At 48.6% G+C, this 26201-nt stretch overlaps 1 protein-coding gene across 1 annotated transcript in view; it reads right to left on the reverse strand.

Annotated features, from left to right (window-relative positions):
• Window positions 1-1796: 1796 nt before the first annotated feature.
• The window catches only part of LOC142785977 (uncharacterized), a 71763-nt gene continuing 47358 nt past the window's right edge, over window positions 1797-26201 (reverse strand). Inside the window, exons 2-4 of the mRNA XM_075883908.1 lie at window positions 24671-25247; window positions 8927-9133; window positions 1797-2561 (exon numbers count right to left, since the gene is read on the reverse strand). Of these exons, the coding sequence (XP_075740023.1) occupies window positions 1818-2561; window positions 8927-9133; window positions 24671-25219 (1500 nt within the window). The 5' untranslated portion in view covers window positions 25220-25247 and the 3' untranslated portion in view covers window positions 1797-1817. The remainder of the gene's footprint in view (window positions 2562-8926; window positions 9134-24670; window positions 25248-26201) is intronic.

Consider the following 26201-nt stretch of genomic DNA (forward strand, 5'->3'; position numbering starts at 1 on the left):
GCCAGCGCATGCAACACAAGTTTACTTACGCTGTACTGTGCACCATCCGTGCCTGTCGGTTGTCTCTTTCGGGCATTCTCATGCGAGTCGCTGGAACTTCACTGCTGGCATCAACGCCTTCGCCTTCATACACATTTGAAGTATGGCACTACAACACAACACAACCTACCAGCCTTCTGTAGAGGCGCAATCACAAACGCAGGACGTTTCGCGCGCAGAGTAAGATACCGGGCAAGCGCGACATTACCAGCACCCGAAGGGAAGCTGAGAAAATGCATACCCGCGAATTTTTCTTCCAGGCCAGAAACGAGCGCAAGTGCTTAAGGCTGAACTTTACCAGCCGATTTGTATCGTCGCTGAACTTCTCGTTTCTCGCATTCAGTGTCACTTCCCGAACTTTGCTGAGCGTGTTCCTTCCTAGCAATGGGAAGTCACCCCCTTGAAATACACTGCCTTCACATGCTGGTGGGTACGCCGTAAGGTAACGCCGTAAAGTAAAAACGCCGTAAGGTAACGCTTTATAGGTGTTCTCTGCTAACGCTTGATGATTACTTCTTGAAAGATGACGCTTGCCTCGGTGCCCACTCGAAAAGTGGCGAAAGGGCTACAGCATGCCGAGGAAACGGTTCTTAGCTGTATAGCTTTGCACTGCCTCAATACGACTAGTGTGCTGAAAAAAACTCCTGAAGACCGATCGGAGCATAATGTACGCTATGCGCCGAAACCGCGATTCATGACAACGACACTGGTCTTTACGTGTTTAACGTAACGTGTCCGTTCGTGTCTGTTTAACGTGTCCGTTCTCTCTACACCAGGAGTTGCAGGACAACGAGACTAGACCACATTTGCTGATGAAGCCATAGAAACCAGGCGCTAACTATGCCTTTCCTTCAGTTAGTAAATGCTAATTGAAGTTCCAACCTCTCTGGCCAGAAATGTTTCCCTGGCCATTCCAAATATCAAGACAGAGCTCTCTGCAAGACACGTGCGAAGGCTGCAGTCAATTTGAAGTGATCCATATTCATCATCTTAGCATAACTCACTGAATAAATCAGCGACTTGTGTATTGATGCGAAATACTTCAGGGTGAGGAAATATGTGGAACCTCATTTTAAATAAACCAGGACCTCTAGTACGAAAAACTTAGTGTGATTTCAAGGGAGAAAGCGCACACGATAGCCTGTCGAAAACCATGTGTAATCGTTTCATGTTACGTTTAAGCACACCATAATCTCTTTTACCGATGTCTCTGTGAGAATTAGGGATGAATGGACATGAGCGGCAGCAAAATATTTTTTAGTAAGACTCCCAAGAAGTCAACCCATGAATTAAGTCGTTGAACATGTGAAGAATCTTCTGAATAATGTAAATAGGGGGTAGTATAATAAATATAATACATAGCACAATGTTTGGCGAATTAAACGAAAAATGAAAACAAATGCCGAAACATCGATCTTTTCACCACAGCTTTGGCATGCGGTTTGATTGCATCCATTGAGATGTTATATGTATTGATGCTCTAAACTATATACATATATGATAGGTGTAACATTAAAGGAAACACTCTTGGGTGTAATTTGCGAACGTACGCCTCCAGTACACCTGAAAATGACAAATGGGTGTACAAAAGGTCTAATTGCATAAGTTACACTCGTTTGGATAAGTTTGGCAGAAATAATAGGTGTAAGATGGGTGATTTATTGAAAAATCTATCCTTAAGTATGTGAAATGGTTTGCAGCGTGTGCCCTTCAGGAACTCAAGAGAATGAACGAAAATAGCAGTTTGCCATGTTGCGAGAAGTGCTAACAATGTGTGCTTAACAAATGCTGCACGAGAAGTCACCAGAGTGACCGATCAAGTTGCTGGCTACTGCGCTTGCCGCTTGTAAGCGGCTTGGTACGTTCGTGCCATGAACCGCACAGAAGACGCAAGCATCCCGCGAGTAAAACACGCGGCCACGCGGAACGTAGTAGTTCTCGAAAAACAGCTTCAGGTCGTAGCTGTCCGTAGCTAGATGCCGCAGTGCAGGTAGCGCCCTCAACACGTTGTGTAGCGACTCTGGCTCGAGCGCCATTGCGCGCACTGAGATGTCCGTGGACAGCCGCAGTTCTTCGAGACATGGGAAATGTGCGCGTTTCCGAACGCATAGGTGCAGAAACTGGCAGCAGCTTCGATCGTTGTATAACTGCACCTTGCGAAGCCTGCCACAGGTGGCCAAGAAGAGCGAGTCGAAGACGGCATCGGCCATGCGGATGTATAGTTCGATACTTTCGAGTTCTGGGAACGCACCGGCTTCCACGGGGCAGTCAGATGGGTCCCACTTGCAGTAGGCGAGACGAAGGCTTCTGACTTTCGGACACAACGCGGCGATGGTCGAGAGCCGCACACCACCGCAGTACTCTAAAGCAAGCTTTCCGAGTCGCGGCCAGTTTCCTAGGAGCTGTTGAAGTTTTGAATCAACGTTGGCCCAGGCGACTGGAGGAGCGAGTGCGACCAACAGAGTGTCGACGTGCTGGAACGCCGCTATCTTGTCCAGGGCTTCAACCGATCTTGTGAGCACCTGCGAAAATAATGCCGTTGTTGTAATATTTCAGTAGATTAGACAGCATGCGGGCACAATCACTAGGAGCACCCGTGAGCTTCGCCTTCAAGAGTACAACGCAGTAGCATAATTAGGCCTAGTGCGCATCGCCTTCCCAAATGTCGGTTTACTTTTAGTTCTTCGTGCATGCATGCCTCAATCATGCTGTAAGGAAACGACTGACCTTGCGTGTAACATTAGTCCGTCCAAAGTATCCTTCAATGTCTACTGCAAGTACAGTAGGCATTGTATACATTGCATACGGGGCTAATTACAGTGTAGTGGAGTGGACCTACTACGCCATAATTATTCTATTTGCGAATCATTGAAAGGTTCACTATGCATTCGAAAGGCAACACACGAAGCTATGCACTTTTACTTTGTAAATGTTTTGTTTACGACGACGAATAAATATATTAGAGCTTTTGTAATGAGTGGGCCTTGAATACCCACTTGTTGGCAGTATACATGTCTTGACACCTGGCCCGATTCTACATTTCTCGCATGCAATATTACATGTGTTAATTTAACCGTTTCACATGACACAAAAAGCAGCGATTTTCCGGCTGCGAATTCGCTCGCAGCGAAAAAAAAGGGCAGTTCGCTCCCACCGCAGCGGTCCGCGGCAAGCTTCCAACATGTTGGAAATATTCGCTCCGATCGCAGCGGCGAGAGCTATTTTTGGTCGAGACCAGTCGAAATAGGGCTAGTCCGGCCAAGCCGACGAGGTTGAGTCGACGTGTTTGTTTTCGTATTTGCCGATGCTGTGCAAAATGAATTCTGACTGGAAAGTTTTCCTGAATGACGAAATAAGCAAGCCCTTCGTTACCGTTCACGGTAACATTATGATACCATAATGTACATATTAATACATTACATTTGTGTCTGTCACAATGAATGGTGTCAAGAACTCACCGCTCCAGTCGCAGAGCGAAAATCGCGGACCGTTCGCGGTCCATGTAAAACGAAACCGCCATTAGCGACGATTGCGAACAACGCGAATGGAGCGAACGGAACGATTTCTTTTGCTGCAATCGCGGCATGTGAAACAGCCTTAACAGCCATTCCGCCACATGACATTCGTATAGTTTTTAGCGTTAAAGGGCCACTCACCAGGCTTGACAATTTTGAGCTGACAAGCGCAATGCGTAGATGAGGCGTTCATGATCACGTCTACCGACATTTGCAACGTTACGCGCCGCGGAAACGGGTCAAATTTCAAGATGAACGCTGCTCCTCCTTTTTGCGGGCGCGCGCCCAGAGAATGAGGGCATGACGTGCGCGTATGAATGGCCCTACGTACACGGCAATGCAGTAACGTTGGTCCTCTACGTAGAGACGACTCTGCTCTGACGTTGTCAGCACTATACCACGTGACATGGCAAAAATTATTTAACACGGCATGTGTAGTTTATGTAATTTTTCGCTTGAAAATATCAATAAAACTCTAGATAAATAATGAGACGCAATAAGAGAATGTAAGCGTCCTTTTCCCGTTTTTCTCCCGCGAACTGCAACGAGATGCGGGGCTAATGTGCGTTCGTGTCCCCGCGGTCAGAGCACGGAGCAGACGTGCGCCGTGGAACGCTCCTACACATTTGCGCACTCATTGTGCTAATCTATTCTACCGCGTCGAAGCCAGCGTTTTCAAACCATTCCGCAGAAACAGGCAGTAGACCTCAAAACAGCGCTGATAAAAAAAATGGCAGCATATCCACGGGGTGAATGATGGAGAGTGGGGCAAAGCATGCGTCCATCCATTCGTTCTTGCTTCCGTCCGTCCATGCGTCTGCGTCTGTGTGACCGTCCGTGCGTCCATCCGCCCGTCCGTGCGTGTGTATATTCGTGCGTCCACACGTCCATCCGTGCGTCCGTCCCTGTGTTCGTCCATGCATCCGCCCCTGCGTCCGTCCATGCATCCATCTATCCGTGCATCCATCCATGCATCCATCCATGCATCTGTCTGTGTGTCTGTTCGTTCATGAAGTAAACACTCCAAGTACCACCATCTCGCATCTTTTCATCATATATTCCCCATATAGAAGCACTGCCATCCAGCGGACATTTCAGAGACTGAACAAGAGGTGGCACACGCACACTTTCTCACGGCTTGCGCTTCGGGTCTACTTCCCACCTCTAACCACCTCGAGTTCATGGTATAGGCTAGTTCACTGTATTCATGGCAACGCGGCCCAACGCTCGCTACACCTTTCTAAAACCAAGGAGGTTACGCCCAGCGAGTATAACCTGGCAACCCTTTCTTGTCAGATAATGCTGAATGTACATGCCAATGGCTGCTAATAGGGAATGAGAGGCAGGAGAGTTCGGCTTTTAGTTAACGCGCACGCTGCGAATTTTCGATTGTTCAACAACGCACAGGAGAAATCTTCCTCCGGCGCCACCTTGCAGGTCAAAACGTAAGACTGGTTACGCACTACAACGAGGGACGAACAGGGGTCGCTTTAAGAAGTTTCGCCCCTAAAGAAAAAAAAACACCGCTCGCGTGCACGGGGGTTTGACTTGTTCGGGTACATCATGCGCACGTGATCTCTTGGTCGGAAACCGGGTATAGTAGGGAAAGGATTTGGCTTGTGAAGGCTACGCGGAGGAGCGGCAAGAGATTCAAGCTCGCCTCCACTCATCCTCGTTCCGCACCGTTCTAAAAAAGTTTTCTCAGCTCGTAATGAACCGATAAAGAAAATGTGGCAAAATATTCCGTATCGGACACCCAACAACTTCTATGGTCTAACTAAAATTTCGTATGGGGCCTGGTGAGTGACCCTTTAAAGAGCTCGTTTCACAGAAATTCTGGCGTTGGCGTCGTTGGTTGTGAGCGAAAAATCAGCCATCTTGGCGTGAGCCAAAAATCGAGAAAGATGCAAATAAAATAAACAATTAAAATTTCGTGTCTTTTGAGGGGGTTCCAACCCGCGGTTAGCGGGTCTTCTAAAATTTCATAATAGTCTGTTTACACAACTAATCCTCTCGTTTATCTAAAAAATAGGCATTCCCAACTCTTAAAAAAGCAATGACATAAAATTTACTCATGTCAAGACTTTTGCGTCAGCGAGTAGCTATAGACCTCGTAGCAGCGATTCGTGACCTAAAACGCAACTGAGGGATGAATTACTATCACTTTTATTGAGTTACATCACTGGTATCTAGCACTTTTCAAAACGGCCGGCAATCCCGCCATTTTTAGCGCTGGGTGCACCAGCAGTGGCGCTACCTCGCGGTCACCTCCAGATCACGCTTCAGCTGACCACTTCTCCACAGAAAAGAGTGACATCAGGCTCAGCTGCTTCGCAAACATTTCGTGTGCTAGGCGCACACATTCAGTCATGCCTTGTCAACTGCATTGCTGTCGTCACCCTACAAAGTGTGGACTCGGGTTCAATACGATAGTCTGGAGCTTGGAATCTCCGCAATTCGCGATGTCGCGAATTATTTTTTGCTTCGATTGACCTTTTGCAGAACAGTGATTTTGAAATAGATGCCGTTTCAAGCAGCAATGCAGAGGTGCCCGAGGATGCACGCTTCTGCCATGTTCGCTCGTGTGTCTCAGTTAGCTATATTGGTGTGTTTTGGCGTGAAAAGCATTCAGGTATACACAGAGGAGTCAATGCATGTAGCTATTGCGAATGAGCATCAGCGGAGAAACAGAATACGTTTCCTGCTTGTCAGGTTCCTTTTTGCGCCTCCAGATGGCCCCACCCATCCAGCCTCTCGCGATTAACATGGTATTACCACTTTTACGTGGACGCCAAGTCTACAGATGAATTAAAATTCAACGATACCTGCGTGTTACTTGTTAGCGATATCTTGCTACACGCTGTTTCACTTTTGATAGCTTGTGGTCGTATTTATGTGTAACACATACGTGACATGAAAAGATAACCTCATTGCGTTTTTCTGTGCTTCGAACTAGACGACTGCAACTCACAACGATTCCCCGACATGCTGCCCAATATTCATGCTGTTTTCTTTCGCTGTCCAATAAAGGTTGTTTTTATCTTGATAATTTCAAGAAATAATTCGAACCGGTGCGACGAAGATCAGACGCGATGAGCGAGTGGATTTCGGCGCTTCGGTGCCAGTCGGCGCTACAGTAAAAACGCTCGGATCGTTCACGTCATCGCTACTAGGGCATCATCACTCAGGATAGTATTTGTGCAATGTATCACACCGAACACGTAGCACTAGTGTCGATGTCACAGGGCAGTCTATTTCCCGTTTTTTCTCCTTAGCTTTTCTACGCTGTTTGACATCAAACTAAAAAAAATGCCGCCATATCCACGAAGTGAATGATGATGAGTGGGCGAAGCTCCGGAGGTAAACCTGGTAAACCATGAATCCTCCGTACATTTTGCCCACTCGATTTTATTGCAACGCTCCCCCTAGCGTACGTCGCCGCACTATATCGAACGATGACACGCGCCATATGTGGCATCATTCATATCTTATAACACCTCGCATCTTTCATAATCAACTACACGTACCGCCGTCTAGTTTATAACGTCTTGCATCTTTTGGACGGACGGACGGTTGGACGGATGGATGGACGGACGGATGGATGGATGGACGGATGGATGGATGGACGGACGGACGGACGGATGGACGGATGGATGGATGGATGGATGGATGGATGGACGGACGGACGGACGGATGGACGGATGGATATGGCTGTACCCTTTAGATCGGGCGGTGGCTAGCGTAATACTTAGAACTGAACGAGAGGTGGCTACATACAGGGGACGCACAGCCCACGCCTTAAGGAGCTTCGCTCCTAATAACTTCGACGCGACAGATGCCGTTCAAATTAGGCCAAGAAGGGCTATGGATATCAAGCGATCGAATGATGAGCACATCTCGATCTTGAAATTTGATGTCAGCGCTCCTTTAAAGGCGAAGCTTGAGGGTCCCACAACTTGAGGGTCCCACAAAATACAGCATGTCGCATTTCGCGCCGGTTGCCGTCGGGCCGCGCCGACGGACGCTTGTCGCGCTTGCCGTCAGACTATAGAGTGCTAGCGTTTCGCTAATGTAGCGTCACTGTGCCCAGCGTGCGCGTGCGTCAACGCTACATTAGAGTATATAGGGCCCTTCATGATGCGCTGCACATATACCAAATTCGGTGTTACGTAACATCAATGGATGACGAAATATATGACTGGTGGAAACATGATAATCTTGACACGCGTGTCATGTAAGAACATGACAACATACCACGCTCATAGCGCGCTCGCGGGCGTTTCGCTAGCTGTACATACACTAAATTTTGGTATCACGTGACGTCAATTGATGAAAAAGGTAAACAACACATCCAAACATGACAATCATGACACGGAAGTCGTGTGCGGCCTAATTTACTTCCACCTCGTAACGCTGTTCTGATTTTAAGCGACATCTGAACCGTTCTTACTCGTGCTTCGCATATCATCGATTCCCACTGAACGTGAAATCTGCCCTTTTTTTCAATTCAGTTTCGAAGAAGAGGGCAACTGAATGCCACGCCAATGACCAGGTTTAGATTTTCGCTCGAGTCAGAATATTTTTATAAGTTATTTTATTGGAATCTTTTCCCATTTTTCGCTGACGGACATGATATTTCGCTCACAACCAAGGAGGCCGACACCGCAATTTCCGCGAAACGAGCTCCTTAAAGCTATTGTGTTAATACTGAAATTACTGAGAACGAAATGGCTATCGTTCAATTGTCGCATACTATGCAGGTGCTGTATTTCACTTAACGCAAAGGGTGTCTCCTAGAGATACTGACGATGTTTACACCTTTTATCCTTTATATGGAAGTAAGATATCTGGAAAGTATAGAAGAAATGATTCCATCCTCATCCTTTTCTATTTATCATTACGCTTTTCTCACAGGCACCTCGGGGACACCCTGTTATTATAACGGCATTTTGCAGTCAGTTGTGGCTGGAAAGCTTACACCGGGTCGTGACGTCACAACGCAATGTGTGGTCATGTAGTGGCAATAGAGTGTGATCGTTTATTTACGTTCCGTTTCGCTGCTTTGACTGCTACGTCTCTAAACATGTCCTGACGAGTTGCAACAAACATGTGCAAGGTGGAGCGATCGCAGGAATATCGATAGCAGAAGTGCGACGTTACAGTATGAAATAACCTTTGCAACAAAGTGAGACCGACTCTTTGAAATGTAACGTTACAGTGGCTCGACTCGCGAGCCAGAGAAGTGCTTCGCATTTGCAATAGAATTGTTCAAAATGGTCACCTAAAAAAGAAATCATGACGCGTCACTTGCAGATGCCGAAGGCATGTTGAGGAATTCAAGCGTTACCAAAATTTGGAGACATGGTGCACACCTCTAAGTCTTCGACGAGCGGGAATGTGCTCCCAGCGAGGGCGACGTCATCTGGTCCCGCCGGTGCCGTCTCCCCGCAGGTGCCACCGACCTCAGCGTACAGTGCGAGGTGCGTGAAATCATTCGCGGTCGAATACGTCCTCGGTATCGGCAAAGCGTCCAGCAGCAAGAAGGCCTCCAGGACCACGTGGGAGTCAATGCGCCGAAGCTGCGGAGTTGCACATATACTTGATTGTTATTATCATTAATATTATTACTATTATTATTATTATTGTGATAGCGATCATATGAACACTTTCGGCTGCATTTTGCCGCCAGCGTCGGCGTCGCCGTAACTCGCCGTATATGTATACGTACCTATATACATGAAAACGTGAGAAGGAAAAAAACCCCAGAAAATGACCTTGGCGCGCGGAATTGAACTTGGGCCCTCTGAATAGTGAGTGCGAGGCGTTACCACTGCGCCACCAAAAAGCACGCCCTTCAACGTTCAAGCAAGAAGCTATTTATATCTACGGCTTACCGCTGGTGACAGGCATACCGGGGGGGGGGGACTATCACGTTTTCAGCATTACTAACAAGATGGCGCAATGAGCGCGCGTCGCCACATCGTCACAACGCGGTGGCGCGCGCTCTCATTTCCCACACGTACTTAGCCCCGCTGAGAAGAGAGGGTGGACTCAGTCGCGCGCTTTTATCTCATGGTGGGGAAGATCGTACGTGTTGGCTGGCCTTTCACTTTCACCGGAACAATTCTGTTGTAATTACCAGGCACACAAAGGTCACTGGAATTGTTGCACAGCCTCCGTTTGCGAAAAGGGCTGCTTTTCACACACAGCGAAGTAACAAGTGAGACGCTTATCTGCGTTCATCTGTACCTGTGAGTACGTTTCGTGCATCATTTGGACGTGAGAAACGCGGGGCACGTTTCGATCTGCTTTCTATTCTGCACGTAACTTTCTAATTTGTTGCTACCGCGTTCATTGCTTCGCCTTTGCAGCTATGCTGTGGCTTTTTATCATTATTATTATTATTATTATTATTATTATTATTATTATTATTATTATTAATATTATTATTATTATTATTATTATTATTATTATTATTATTATTATTATTATTATTATTATTACGAAGATGAGTCCGGACATTACTGCTACGGATATAAAAACACATTACTGCAATTTATCTGTCTCACATCTCTTTCCGGCGCCTTCAAACTAAAGAAATGAAAAATAAAACATTAATCGCATCAATGTAGTTCAAGAGAGGACTGGCCTGGACCCTGCTCCCGGACTCAGTTGGATTGCAATGCAATACGTGCCCGTTCCACGAGTGTCCACTGGTCCTCGAGAGCTGGGCTCGACAAACGCTCCCCCCACCCTCCCAAGTTGGCTGCGTTGTTTGCGTGATGCTTCTATTAGACTGGCAGGACCAAGCCATGTGAAACAGGTCAGCGCTACTGTCACAGAATTCACACGTATTGCACTGAATTGTTCTGGGTCTATTTTGGTCATTATGACCGGGCTCCTGTGCGACATGATTTGGAGCCTGCGCAGACAGGTCTACTCGGCTTTAGCAAGCCCCTCAGTGGGATGAAGCAAAGTTCCTCTTCGTAGGCGATATAGTTGCAGTATACTGTAACGAACAAATACAGCGCCGGAAGCTAAAACAGCTGTTTATTAATGGCGAACTTGTGCCCGTCAACTAAATACACAAAGGTTGTCAGCTCGCTAGTCAAAACCTTGTCAACTTCTTCTCTTGCGTCTCGCCTCGAGCTGCTCCTCGAAAAACCACCAGCGTTCTTTTTACAGCACGTGGTGTTGTGACACGTGCAGCCAGCGTTGCATGGCGCGTTTAGCTTGGCGCGTTTGGCTTGTCAGTTAGTGTGGCAGGATTCATAAGAGCAGGAAGCGGCGCAAGACTTCGGTAGGTGCCTAACAACACGCGGCATTAGTCCCCCTCCCGAAATGCATCGTCCCAATGCGTACGCGGACGTCGAACACTTTTGTAAAGGAGTATTTATCTGATGTTTGAGCACATTTATCAGTTGTCTCGTTCAGTGCCTTTCGTAGTACGGTTTCATTCGAACTACATGTACGACTTCTGGGCGATTCCTGCGTCTGGTTGAGCACACTTGCCCTTCAGGAATTCGTAGCTTCGCCTGCCTAACCAGCGAAGTACTTTGTAAGGGCCGAAATAGCGCCGCATCAGTTTTTCCGATAGGCCAGGTGCACGTATAGGCGTCCACACCCACACTTTGTCTCCGTACTGTACATCTCTCCGCTTCAGATCATAGCGACTTGCGTCGAAGCTTTGTTGCAAAGTGATACGATGTCTTGCCGATTGCCATGCCTCTTTTGCCATTTCTATGTAGTCGCTGATGTGTGGGTCACTCTCATTCGAATCGTTGACAGGTAACATCGCGTCTAAGGTCGTTGTGACCGTCCGACCATAAACAAGTTGAAATAGCGTGAAGTGTGTCGTTTCTTGTACTGCGGTATTGTACGCAATCGTAGCATAAGGCAAAATACTGTCCCATGTCTGGTGCTTAACGTCCACATACATCGAGATCATGTCGGCGAGAGTTTTATTGAGCCTTTCGGTTAATCCGTTTGTTTGCGGATGGTATGCTGTAGTCCTTCTATAGTCGGTGGGGGTGTGCTTCATAACAGACTGCATCAAACGGGCAGTAAATGCTGTTCCTTTGTCTGTAATGACAACCTGCGGTGCGCCATGTCGTAGTACAATCTGAATGAAGAAAAACTGGTCTACTTCGTTCGCCGTTCCTTTCGCGAGAGGTGATGTCTCAGCATATCGAGTCATGTAGTCTGTTGCTACAACAATCCAGCGCTTTCCCCATGAAGAGAGAGGAAATGGACCAAGAAAATCCATTCCCACTTGCTGAAATGGCCCTCTTGGTGGCTATATTGGTTGCAACAGACCCGCTGGTTTCGATGGTGGTATTTTGCGTCTCTGGCAATCCCGGCATGACTTAACATAATGGTGCACCGAATCCCTTAATTTTGGCCAATAATACTTCCGGCGAATTCTGGCCAAAGTGCGAGTACTACCCATATGGCCAGCCGATGGGTCGTCATGACACGCTTCTAAGATTTCTGCTCGCATTGATGATGGTGCAAGAAGCAGAAACGTCTCACCGGTGTTTACGAAGTTGCGCTTGTATAGGACGTCGTTCCGGAGGACATAGGATGTCAAACCACGGACGAAAACTCGTGGTACCTTAATTCGGTGACCCTCCAAGTATTGGATAAGCGGGCGTAGTTCCGGGTCCATTCGCTGAAGACGAGCCATCTCCGACACATTCAGAACTCCAAGAAATGTGATGTCTTGTTCTTGGTCAGATGATGGAGACTCAACAGGTGCACGAGACAGGCAATCCGCGTCATAGTGCTTGAGACCGGACTTGTAGACCACAGTGATGTCATGTTCCTGCAGACACAGGCTCCATCTAGCAAGTCTTCTTGAAGGGTCCTTGATGTTTGCCAGCCAACACAACGAATGATGATCACTGATTGCTCGAAACGGTCTGCCGTAGAGGTATGGGCGAAACTTGCTGATGGATCATATAACTGCGAGTCACTTTTTCTCTGTCACTGAGTAATTGGACTCAGCATTCGATAGAGTGCGGCTCGCGTAAACAATGACCTTTTCTTCTCCATTCTGCCACTGAACGAGGATGGCACCGAGACCAACGTTACTCGCGTCGGTATGTATGTTTGTATCGGCCTCTTTGTCAAAATGGGCAAGAATTGGAGGAGTCTGCAAACGGCGTCGCAACTCTGAGAAAGCCGCTTCTTGTTCTTCCCGCCAAGAGAATGTTACACTTTCTTTCGTTAGCCGTGTCAAAGGCTCAGTGACCTTAGCAAAGTTTTCAACAAAGCGTCTGCAGTTGGCACATAGTCCCAGGAATCGTCTGACGGCCTTTTTGTCTTGCGGTTTCGGAAAATTTTCAACTGCTGCAATCTTTTCCGGGTCTGGGCGGACGCTTTCCGCACTATGTACCCGAGGAACCGAAGCTGACGAAATCGAAAGTGACACTTTTCAGGTTTGATGGTCAGTGCTGCCACGCGAATGGCATCCAGTACCATTCTCAGTCGGTGGATGTGCTGCTCGAAGGTAGAAGAAAAAACCACTACATCGTCAAGGTAGACGGACACGATGGCCACTTGAGTCCAGAGAGCATACTGTCCACCATCCTCTGGAAGGTAGCGGGAGCAGAGCACAAACCGAAAGGGAGCACTTTGAACTCGTATAGTCCGTCTGGGGTCATGAACGCCGTCTTCTCGCGATGTCGTTGGTCCACCTCGATCTGCCAATATGCACTTTTCAAGTTCAATGATGAAAAGAATTGATCATTGCGTAACTTATCCAAGGCATTATCGATCCGTAGAAGTGGCTAAACGTCACGCTTTGTGACTTGGTTCAGCTTTCTGTAGTCAACGCGAAACCGCAGTGTTGTCCTTCTTTTTGACTAGCACTACCGGTGATGCCCACGGACTGTTGGATGGCTGGATTACATCATCGTTGAGCATTTCCTGCGTTTGGTTCTTGATGGCTTCCCTTTCTTTTGGTGCTACTTGTTATGGGCACTGATGCACATGTCTCACGTGTTCTTCGACCATGATACGGTGCTTTGCGACGGGAGTACGTCCGACTTTCGACAAAGTGGAGAAGCACTCGGCAAACTCTCTGATGAGGTCAGCAATCTGTTGCTTCGGAGATGACGAGAGCTGTCTGTCAATGTCTACATACTGGAGTACGTTATCTGCTGTCTCTGAAGCTTTATCAGAAGTGCAAACATCTGAGATTTGCACGCACTCATGCAGCGATGCTACGGATGTTCCCTTCGCAACATGCTGAAGTTCATTTCGAAAGTTAGTTAATAGGCCATACGCACATTCATCACGAAGGCTCACCAGGTCTCTTGCCACGCGTAGTCCTTTTTCTAGTAGCAGTCCGATGTTTCCGTCCGCTAATCCGTCACAGTCACGGAGAACTTCACTCCTCACAAGAACCGTCACACTGGAACGTGGCGGCACGGTTACATCTTCGTCCACAATGCGGAGAGGTAGAACGATTGGTTTCTCCGCATGACAGAAGGTGACGGAATTTTCCGTAGAAAACAAAACCTGGGATTCTTGCAAGTCGATGACTGCATTGTTTGTTTGCAAAAAGTCCATGCCTATAACAGTTCCCGGGAACACTCAGGAAGCACAATAAAGCTGCCGACATACACAAATCCTGTTATTCCTATCCTTGCGGTGCGTAACCCCACGGGACTAACTAAGTGCCCTCCAGTGGTACGTATCTGAGGTCCGGTCCATTCAGTCATCACCTTCTTAAGCTTCTTTGCGAGAGCATTACTGACAATGGAATAGTCTGCACCAGTGTCTATTAGCGCAAAGGCCTCTACGTCGTCGATCGTGACTAATATCTCGGAGGTAAAGTCGCTACTACTGCACTTGTCCGTCGTTGCGCAACTGCCACCGCTCTGTCGGGCTAACAATGGAGGGTCTTCAGTTGTCAGCGTATCAGCGGCCTCACCTCCAGAGGTCGCTGGCTCTAGTTTTCCAGCCGCGGGCTAGGTGAACGTGATCTTCGGAGATTTGATGACGGACGAGGACTCGGCGACCGATAGCGCATCGGTGCTGTCGAACGCGACTCCCGTTGTTGCGTGTCTTGAGGTGAATAGCGTGAAGACAAGTCTTCTTCGATTTCGTAGAGCCGTTTACCGTTCCGTGGGCATGATGCATTGACTGGAAAACCACGCAGTCCCGCTCAACGATACTGGCACGCCTGGTAAAGGCGACCTGCTTCTCCGCAGTGGTAGCAAAGGGGCCGCCGGTCTACAGTGCGCCATACATCGCTCTTACGTGGTCTTGCTTCCGGCATTGGTAGCGGCGTACTCGGAGAAAACGTCGGAGGCATCACAGCAGTCACAGCCGTCCGATTCTTGCGTCCGAGGTTCTGTCGTGCAGCTTGCGCGTACGACAAGTGAAGCGGAGGCTCCGGTTGTGCGCGCTGTAGTACCTGAGGTTGTGGTTGAAGAACCGCTTGCCGCACTTCTTCGCGCACAACGTCGGCAAGTGAGGACATCACTGGATGAGCTTGAGTAATTTGTATTTTTTGAAGTTCTTCCCTTACGACAGCCCTCACCACTTCACGCAAGAGGTCAATGTTACTCGTGAGGGTTGTCGACGCCGCGTTAACAGATGAGACACTTACGTCCCTGTTGTATTGGCGCACGCGCTGCTGCAGGGTCTTTTCTATTCTTGTCGCCTCTGATCTGAACTCGGCAAGAGAGCGGGGTGGATTACGCACTATGCCTGCAAAAAGCTCATCCTTCACTCCACGCATCAGGTGCCGCAACTTCTTTTCCTCAGCCATGTTCGGGTCGGCCCGGCGGAACAGTCGGGACATGTCTTCAATGTACATGGCGACGCTCTCGTTGTTACGTTGGTTTCGCGTCTGAAGAGCGGCCTCTGCTTTTTATGTGCGGTCCGTGTTTGGTTACGTAGCAAGAAACGCTCTTCGAGAGTCGTCCCACGACAATAGGGAAGCTTCGTGGTTTTCGAACCACGTACGCGCCGAATTTTGCAGTGCCACGTAGACGTAGCGTATTTTTCTGTCTTCGTTCCAACCGTTCAGTTTGGCAACGCGTTCGAAACCGTCGAGCCAGCCCTCGGAATCCTCGAAAATATCACCGTGAAATACCTCTGGTATGCGGGGCAGGTCCAAGACGATATGAGATGGAAATGAAGTCGCTTGTGTAGCCATTGCAGGAGCTCCGGAATTTACGTCTTCCACTGGTCTCGAAGAATCGAAGAGGGCACCAAACTCGGGCTGCTCACCTCGTAGGCGACAACTCGTGCGTTGGTGTACGGAAGTCCACAGCGCTGGCTCCAACCTTCGGGGTTCTGGGCTATGTTCCCTATACTGAGATGGGCTTGGAATCATACGCAGCATCCCCACCAGTTCGTAACGAACAAATACAGCGCCGGAAGCTAAAACAGCTATTTATTAATGGCGAACTTGTGCCCGTCAACTATATACACAAAGGTTGTCAGCTCGCTAATCAAAACCTCGTCAACTTCTTCTCTTGCGTCTCGCCTCGAGCTGCTCCTCGAAAAACCGCCAGCGTTCTTTTTCTAGCATGTGGTGTGGTGACACGTGCAGCCAGCGTTGCATGGCGCGTTTAGCTTGGCGCGTTTGGCTTGTCAGTTGGTGTGGCAGAATTCATAAGAGCAGAAAGCGGCGCAAGACTTCGGTAGGTGCCTAACAACATGCGGCAATATCTTATGTGTGTTGTACGTTTTAAAATACGTCAAGCAACACTGATGTATTGTCAAGTTGTATGTCGCATTTCTGTCAATGTATTTCTTTGTTTTCACTCCTGCATGGGCCCGAGAAGGACCTGCAGTATCTGTAAATAAATAAATAAATAAATAAATAAATAAATAAATAAATAAATAAATAAATAAATAAATAAATAAACAAACAAATAAATAAATAAAATTCATGGGTATGTTGTAGCCGGTATTCCTGGTTAAATGTCTTGGTCTGAGGGGTCGGCAGACAGAGCCCAGGGAAGGAATGCTTGGGCTGAGTTGTGTACTAGCTCGTTTCCAGCTACTCCCTGGTGACCTGGCACCAAGATGATGCACCCCGCCGCGGTGGTCTAGTGGCTAAGGTACTCGGCTGCTGACCCGCAGGTCGCGGGTTCGATTTCCGGCTGCGGTGGCTGCATTTCCAATGGAGGCGGAAATGTCGTAGGCCCGTGTTCTCAGATTTGGGTGCACGTTAAAGAACCCCGGGTGGTCAAAATTTCCGGAGCCCTCCACTACGGTGTCTCTCATAATCATATGGTGGTTTTAAGACGTTAAACCCCACAAATCATGGCACCAAGATGAGCTGCTTTTTCATGGTTTGTGCTCGTGCCTATTTCAAACCTATTCTTTCTACATCGTGATAGACGAGAAAACATTGCAGCGCCTGAACGACTCTGCGACGTGGCTTCTGGGATGCTTCTTCAAGCATTCTCGTGACATGCTACACAATAACTTGATTCATCCCTCCTAGCTAGTGGTTGATGTTGAAAATAACGGGAAACGTAGACATTTTCTACCAGAATGCTTATGGTCTGCGTACAGAGACAAAAGAGTTTCTCGCTAACGTTATTTCGTCTTCTTGTCCTTTTATCGGTATTTACGAAGCCTGGCTCCACCTGAAACTCCGTCTTTTGACATTTTTCCTCGACCTTCACCACCTTCAGCAGTGACCGAGACTTGAGTGCAACCAAACTGAAGGGCGGTGTCGGGCTGATTGCCAATAACAGTTCACTGAAATCCATTAGACGAAAAGACCTGAAAATTTTCGAAGAATCAATCTCGTTCGGAATCGGCATAGAACGCCGGGAAAATTTGTTGGTTGGATGTTTCTATTTACCACCCAGCATTTCCCTTGCTTCGCTACATGATTTTTAGAACGCTCGTTTGTGCTTAAAAAGATGTGTTTTATATTGTAGGCTTATAATCTTGAATCATTATCGTTTAAAAAAAATCAATACTTGGCCTCACACCTTAATCTAACACTGTTCATAGCTCCGCTATGCGGTTCACAGATTCCGTAGGTAAGTTTAAATCGCGGTAAGACAATACGCAAGAATATACAAACTCCCGCACACACCAAGCGCATCACCTGTGTGCGTGTTTATCCTCTCCTTCTCTTTTTCAAATTTTGAGAGACAAAAGCGCAGCATGTGCGCAGGTTAAGCGTTTGTTTAGAGATCAAATAAGGTATTGATTTTTTTGTATGCAGCATTTTCCGATAGTTCGTGTTCTCTCGATCATGGGCTTGGCTATCAGCCGTTTCTGATATGATCATCTCATCTATATCAACGTTTCTGGTCATCAGAGTGGTTAAGCGACATACACATAGTTATTTCGAACAGCGCAAAACCTGATGGGACCGCATAGCACAAGCGCTGACTTCCAACAAGATTTTGTAGAGCGAACGCGAACCATTTCCACGCGTGCTGTTGTGATGAGCTCGGTTTGAACTCCGAAACACTGTGAGCAATACTCGGTGCATGTGACGCCTCCGAATTCGAGAAGTTACTCGTTTGTAGTATATATTAGACCCTTTAAAAATCACTCTGGCAACATGGCTTTTCCTCCTTATCTTGTTCACTCGTGCAAGCTGGCGGACTGTGTGTACCAGTGACGCCGATGAGTGCTCCCTGCAGCTCACACGGACGCCGCTTGCGTTTGAAATTTGAAAAGGGTCTATTTTGTCAAGATTGCCCGCAGAACGCGAACACTTAAGATTACTCTACAACTTGCACGACCATCGGTGATAAAGCTGCAAAGTTCGACGTGTGACGTATAAAAGACGGTGCGTCTGAACGATGATCAGTTGATCGACGGTCGACGCACTGATCACCGCTATCAGCGCCAGTGGGTCGCTTCAATCTGTCTTTCTGTTTACCGGCCACAAGTAAGGCCGAAGAAATTGTTTCATTTTATACAAGCTGTCTCTTCCATCATCAGGGTGGCGACCTCGTAACAGCATATAGGCAGAAGAAGAAAAGCGATGACATGCGATAAGTACTATACGAAGGGTGACTAGACGTTGCAGGCTGTTGAAGGTTTCAATCGTGCAGATATCTGATTTTCTTGTTAAGTTACTGTCAAGTAATTGCACACCGAATTTTAATCAAGTCACCCTTATCAGAAAGCATGCGGACCAGCGGGACCAGCGCACGTGTGAGATTATTGAAGCAATCGCGATTATCAAGCGGGGTTCTTCTTGCATCAGTTCACCGTTCCCTTCATCGAGTTGCTTGACAAGGAATTCACATATATTCTGGATTACAAGCTTTAACAGCCAGTAACGTCTAGTCATCCTTACTATTATGTTTATCACGTGTGTTCTGTTGTGTAGTGTTCTTCTGCCTATATATTTCGAGTTCGCGCATTAAAATCCTGCTGCAAGTCAGCGGCTGAGTTGTGCAGTCCTATCACAGTGCCGCTTTTGCGCTTTTTTTTAATAACTCTATATCTCGCCATTTCCCGTTGCCATGTTTTATTGCTGTCTTGTCATGAACGTACCACCTTCATTTTGATTATAGAAGCTGAAGGGTTGCGCTGCTAAGCACGTGAATCCAGGTCCAGTTTCCGGCAAGGAAGAAGTGAAAAGTTCGGAGTGGGCGTTGCGCAATGCGAAATAAATAAATAAGTAAATAAACATCATATATCATGAATGCACGGGCCAGGCTCTGCATGCCCCCATTTTCCAGACAGGGCAAGGTATCCTAAATGTCCTTTTTTTCTTTGTAGCGTGCAATTAAACATCCCAAGTTCATCATTTCCCAAGCACCCCATTCTTAGATTGTACAACTATTTTATAGCTATGCAGTGATTCACTGCTAGTGTCGCACAGGGTAAGCCAAAGTTGGCTAGGCGAACGACTGACTGCGGGAGGAACTCTTGGACGACTCCTCCAAATGGGTGTGAGCCAATAACCCCAGGAGCATCAGTTACGTTCCGTTTTGGTTCTTTCCACTCGCCTCTCGCTTGTTGCGTGACATTTGCTGCTGCCGCCAAGGAAGCTGAAGACGAGAACTTTTCATCTGCTGGCACCTTGAGGAAACGACCGCTCCGACATCATCTGGATATAGAGACGTTTATTCATTTTTTTTCTCTCTTTTTTTCACTGTCCCTGCACCCCTGGTTTTATCCCCTGCCTCCCCATTCAACCACTCTTACAGTCCAATCGTAACGCACCACTCTTACAGTCCAATCGGAACGCACGGATGTGTCTCTCCTCGCCACAACCTCAAAGACCCACCGCCTCTTGCCCACTCATCGGTTCTCCGCCGTCGCTCAGGTTTTTTTTTCACACTGGTTCCCGGAATGATCGACGATGGGCGTTGCCAGGTCGTGGAAAAGCGCCTCCGAGTAAGTTCCCGCGATGCCGGGCTGACAGGCCATCAATACAATTGGCCCGTGCGCCAATGCCGTCGCCTCCGCTGATTCTGATTGTCCGGCGGACGCGTACGTGTACCTTCCACGTGTACCTTCCACGTGTACCTTCCACGTGTACCTTCCACGTGTACCGGCCACCTGCAGCCTGGCTTGGTCTCCTGTAAAGCGCCATAATTGAACCCCTTGGGGCACGGGAGCTGTCGCGTCCTTTGTGGCCAGCAGACAGTCATCGTCCCGCATTCCGGTGGCCCTGCTTCCTTGTTGGCGAGGGGTCGCCGGCCGCGGGGTGGGTAACATAAGGTATTCGGGGAACGCACGAAGTTCGAGCCCAACACCTCCCCTCCAACTGTGTTGCACTGTATCTATGACATGCGACACAAACACAACCGCATATGCACACATGTTCACTGGCTCGACACGTGAGGCACCAACTGTCACTCGTACCTCGTTGACTCCGTCGCGCGCACGCGCTAACAAAGCATATACTCCCCTTAACTCGCCGTCCCTTTTACGCGTCATCGTTAGGAGTCACTAACCGCGACATTGCGTCAGCATTAGCGTTTAGACACCCCTTTTTGTGTTCAATTTACAGGTTATACTTCTGTAGTGCCAACGCCCAGCGTGTCAGCCTAGCGCTCTGCGGAGTGGTTAGAGTCAGAAATTTGAGTGGGTTATGATCGGTAATCACCTTGATTTCAGCGTCAAACAGCCAAACATCCAACTTCCCCAGTGCCCAAATGATTGCATAAGCTTCCTTTCCTATTGTGGCCCATCGGGTCTGAGCCGGGCTTAGCTTCTTGCTCAGAAAAGCGATAGGGCGCTTCTTGCCCACCAGATTCTGCTGTGCCAGGCACGCACCAATGGCGTAATCGGGTGCATCTGTGGCGAGGAGAAATTCTTTCCGCGGGTCTGGTGCCTGCAACGCCGACGCCTGCACTAGACAGTTTTTCACCTTGTTTAAAGCTTCCTGCGCCTCTGCATTCCAAGGTAATTTCTGCGGAATACGTCGGCCAGTTAGGTTAGTCAGAGGCATAACGACTTTGGAGTACTCGGGCACGTAGTCCCTATAATAGATGGCTAGCCTTAAGAAACTACGAAGCTGTCCCTTTGTTTCGGGAGCCAGGATCTCCTTTATCGCCCTGACTTTCTCTGGATCGGCCCCGTGCTTGCCTGATCCCACAATATGCCCCAAAAATTTTACTTCTTGCTGTGCAAACCGACATTTGCTTAAGCTGAGCGTCAACCCTGTCTTCGCTAGGGACACAAGCCCCTTGTCTAAATGTTCCAGGTGCTCGTTCCAGTTCTCGGAGTATATCGCTACATCGTCAATGTAAGCGCAAGCATAATGTCTATGCTGAGCCAGTACACTATTGATGACCCTCTGATAGGTACTGGCGGCATTCTTTAACCCAAAGGACATCACTCTCTACGCGTACTGGCCTGAGGGAGTGGCAAAAGCAGTACAAACCTGCGCGTCCTCGTCGAGAGGTATTTGCCAGTAACCCCTTAACATGTCTAGCAGAGTTATGTACTTAGCCTTCGCTGTTAGTGCACGAAGGCATACCACCTCTGGCCATCTGGTATGTAAGTCTACGACACAAAGAGCATAGCGGTGACCTCTAGGCGAAGGGGGTACCATAGGACCGATGCAGTCCATGTTTACTGTCTGAAACGGCGCGCTGGGCCTGGCTAGGGGCTCTATCGGAACCCTATCTATCTGCCTCGTCGGCGATTTCACCTGGCATCCATGGCACGACCTACAGTACTCCTTTACATCTCTCGACATCTTCGGCCAGTAAAATGAGCTTTTCACTCGTTGTAGTGTTTTCCGCTCTCCTAAATGACCTGCCCATGGTGAATCGGGAGCCATTTTCAGCACTTCTTTGTGCCTGTGTGATGGTAGCACTAACTGTTTGCCGATGCGACCCGCGAGGTGTTCCTGGTGATAAAATAGCTCGTCTTGAACGAGCATGCCATGCGTTCCGGCCTTTGCCTGCGCCCAAGCATCTCGCAAAGCCGGGTCTGCTTCCTGAGCATCAAGAAACTCCTGTCGTTTGCTTTTGACCGGCTCGGAACCTTCGCTGTTGCTCTTCGCGGTTATGACGCCTGCCATCGCCCGTTGCTCCTCGCATGCCTCATCTGACAACTCTACTATAGCTTCGGTCTCCTCGACTGCTGAACACTCGTCTGACACTATGTCACGTTTAACTCTTTCCTCGAAAAGCTGTGCGTAATCGTTGGGCGTGATCAGCGCGTCGGTGCCGTCTAGCAGCTTATCTGTGATTGCACAAAGCACGGCCGACTGCACCGCCTCGGACATCACGTAAGGACTTCCTTCAGTAGCTATGAGCGGCACGTAAGCCAACTCAGCGGTTACCTGTTGCCCGAACGCTCCCGTCAACTTTATCTGCGAACCCGTACCAACACACTGAGGTACCACTGCCATTCTGATGACGCTCACCTCCGCTCCTGAGTCTACCACGGCGTTTAATGATCGACCTGAGCTCTTAAGCGTTACAGTTTCCAGTGAGGGTTGTTTCTGCTCTTTACGCTGCCACAACCTGTCTGACATTGCTATTTCTGACCCGAATGCAGAAGCCGCCACCCTCGCGACCCCTGGACCGTTTTGTTGTCCTGCTGGCCTAGTGCCTTGCCTTGCACCTGAGCCCTTATTGGGGCAATTCCTGGCAATGTGGTCGGCACCCTTACACTAAAAACATCGCCTTTTCCCGTTTCCTTCCGTGGGTGTATCTACCGCTGTTTTAGCTTTCTTTTACCACTCCTCTACATTTGCCTTCTTTTGTGCTGCCTTGCACTTTTCGCTCTCCTCGAATCTCTGGAGCATAACCACGCCACTGGGCAGCAAAAAGGACTCCTGTTGATTACAAATGACATGCGCTCTCCCTTCCGGGCTCAAACATTCTTTCAAGCAATCCGCGACGACTAGCTGCTTGAGTTCCTCGAACGTGCCTACTTTTGAACTCTGGACACAATAGTCGAAATAATTCTTAAGGCGTACGGCAAACTGATCCCAGGACTCCCTTTCTCCCTTTTTCGATCCCGCAAACAGCCTCTTGTACTCCGCCGCTGAAAGCCTGAGACCCTACAAAATGCTTGACTTAAGCTAACATAAGCATTGCGATCCTCTGCTGTAAGCCTGCACAGCAGCCCGCGTGCCCTTTCACTCAACTGTGGCAAAACTAGCCCGGCCCACCATTCGCTCGGAACTTCATACGACTCGAGCGTTGCCTCAACATCCTCGAACCACATTGGCGCAAGCGCCTCTTGGTTCAGCATTGGTGCCAGTACACCCTTTAACAAGCTTGCGAATTTCAGTCGCCTGTCTTCCTCTGACCTTCCGCCAAGCGCTACGCTGTCATCGCTCTCGTCGGACTCTGCCCCATTACGGGCTCGTAGCCGCTGGCTTTCCAGAATCAAGCGCTGCTTCTCCGTTTCCGCCTCAGCAATTTTGAATTGAAGCTGGAGCAGCACTAGCTGCTGTTCCGACGCCGTATCTGACGTGCCACTACCATGACCCCCCGTGCCGCTGTCAGCGACTCCCAACGCCTGCAAGTTTTCTGCCCCGTCCCCGTTCATTTCCGAGTTGTCCCTTTCTCTGTCTTGCAAGTTTTAATGCTTTGTCATCGCCTGCGCCCAACAGAAAATCAAGAGGTAGTCGCCTGAAGTAGCTTTGCGATGCGCTCTTCCTCCTCGGAATCCGGTGGACTAGCCTTGCTTCGTTGATCCCGCAGCGTGGTAGTCAGTTGAAGGTGGTTGTCGTCAGTCTCGGCCGATGTCGCTCCCCGCTGTCCTCCTCAGTTTAGCCATGCAGTTCCTGCCGACTGCGCCAGTTACGTTCCGTTTTGGTTCATTCCACTCGCCTCTCGCTTGTTGCGCGACATTTGCTGCTGCCGCCAAGGAAGCCGAAGACGAGAACTTTTCATCTGCTGGCACCTTGAGGAAACGACCGCTCCGACATCATCTGGATATAGAGACATTTATTCGTTTTTTTTCTCTCTTTTTTTCACTGTCCCTGCACCCCTGGTTTTATCCCCTGCCTCCCCATTCAACCACTCTTACAGTCTAATCGTAACGCACCACTCTTACAGTCCAATCGGAACGCACGGATGTGTATCTCCTCGCCACAACCTTGAAGACCCACCGCCTCTTGCCCACTCATCGGTTCTCCGCCGTCGCTCAGGTTTCTTTCACACCGGTTCCCGGAATGATCGACGTTGAGCGTTGCCAGGTCGTGGAAAAGCGCCTCCGAGTAAGTTTCCGCGATGCCGGGCTGACAGGCCATCAATACAATTGGCCCGTGCGCCAATGCCGTCGCCTCCGCTCATTCTGATTGTCCGGCGCACGCGTACGTGTACCTTCCACGTGTACCTTCCACGTGTACCGGCCACCTGCAGCCTGGCTTGGTCTCCTGTAAGGCGCCATAATTGAACCCCTTGGGGCACGGGAGTTGTCGCGTCCTTTGCGGCCAGCAGACAGTCATCGTCCCGCATTCCGGGGGCCCTGCTTCCTTGTTGACGAGGGGTCGCCGGCCGCGGGGTGGGTAACATAAGGTATTCAGGGAACGCATGAAGTTCGAGCCCAACAGCATCATTATCATAATTGCAGGAGAGAACCTTGTACGTCTTTCTAGTTTATAGCATGCATTAGCCAAGTGCCTTAGCCGACGGTCATTAAGGCGCCTTGCTAAAAACACTGCGCCGAATTGCATTACTTACCTGAGGGCACATCCGCAAGAGCTCTGCCACGGCTTCTTTCGAAAATATGAGGCCTACACCACCAAGACTTTCCACGTTACCAAGCAGATGCGTGAGTTGACTAGGCTGAGCCATCAGTGGCGATGAGTGGTCTGCGGTCACCAACTCGTGCCGGTGTATTCCCAATTCGTGCCTGCAGAGGTCGTGAGGCAGGGCGAGAACTCTGATGTTTGGGAAGGCACGAACGAGCGCATGAGCCTGATTTTTGTTGTGGACGATGCACAACTCTTCAGCACCCCTGAGCAGCCTGGCCGCTGCGGTGCGGAACTGTTCTGAGGACTCGAAGGACTCGCAGCCAGCGAAAAGGGCGCGCGACACTTTGGCCTTTCGACACAAAACACTGCTCGCCGCTACCAGCGAACGTTGGTTCGTGATCAGAGAGTCGTTTTCAAGCTTGCACCCTTCCGGCAGTGACACTCCGGGCGGCCATGGCTCCGCGAGCTTCGCGACGATGCGGTCTTCGGCGAGGAGCAGTTTCCAGGTTTCCCCGAACTGGGCGACTCGATCCATGGTTTCACGCGTGTATCGGGGGCTTCACCTGGAAATCAGAGAAACAGTAGCAGTTGTAGGCACCAGTGACGCTTAAGTTTTCATTGTAGCCCTAATTCAATCCGTATTGACTATGAGTTACGTACAGTAAAGCGTATCCGAAAAGCACAGCAAGTGAAAGCACACCAAACTTGCATCAGTGTCCAGTGTCTTGTAACGCATCGAACGATGAAACTAATTCAAGTATAGGACCGGTCAGCTGCTTCCAACTTCAAAGTAGGTGCCTAACGCCGTGGTTGGCACGACGAGGATGTTGAGGAATCTGGTGGTGAAAAACTGGAGACGACCATCATAGCATATTGCAGTTTCTTCTTTGGTATTGCGAAACTTTTTTAAAGATTAGCGGTAGTGGTGATGAAACGCAAACGGAAAGCAAGGTAGGTTAGATGAACTGAGTAGAGGTTCCTGTATAAGTTAGAAGCGTTGTGGTTTGGACTAGTTGGTATGACATGACGTTTGTTACAGCGCGAGATCAGATGACGACAAAAAGATAAGAAGACGAGCGCTACTCTTGTTCTTTTGTCGTCATCTGATCTCGCGCTATACTAATCGTTCATGTATAAATTTTATAATGCGTAAATATAACGCACATGAGTGAGAGAGAGAGAGATTGTGGTTATAAAAGGGAAAAAAAGAGAAAAGTGAGCCCCATAACTGTGTGCATCTGGCGCGACACCTCAACAGTAGCTCACAAGAGATGGAGGAAGGAGGGATTAAAAGAAGAGGATTAAAGGTATATATATATATATATATATATATATATATATATATATATATATATATATATATATATATATATATATATATATATATATATATATATATATATATATATATATATATAAGAGAGAGAGAGAGAGAGAGAAATGTGCAGGGACAGCGAGTGACGACAGAAGTAAAGAGGAGATAGGAAAGATGAAACATGAGTTCGAGGACGGGCACC

The sequence above is a fragment of the Rhipicephalus microplus genome, chromosome 2, assembly GCF_043290135.1.
Source record: "Rhipicephalus microplus isolate Deutch F79 chromosome 2, USDA_Rmic, whole genome shotgun sequence".
NCBI lineage: Eukaryota > Metazoa > Arthropoda > Arachnida > Ixodida > Ixodidae > Rhipicephalus > Rhipicephalus microplus.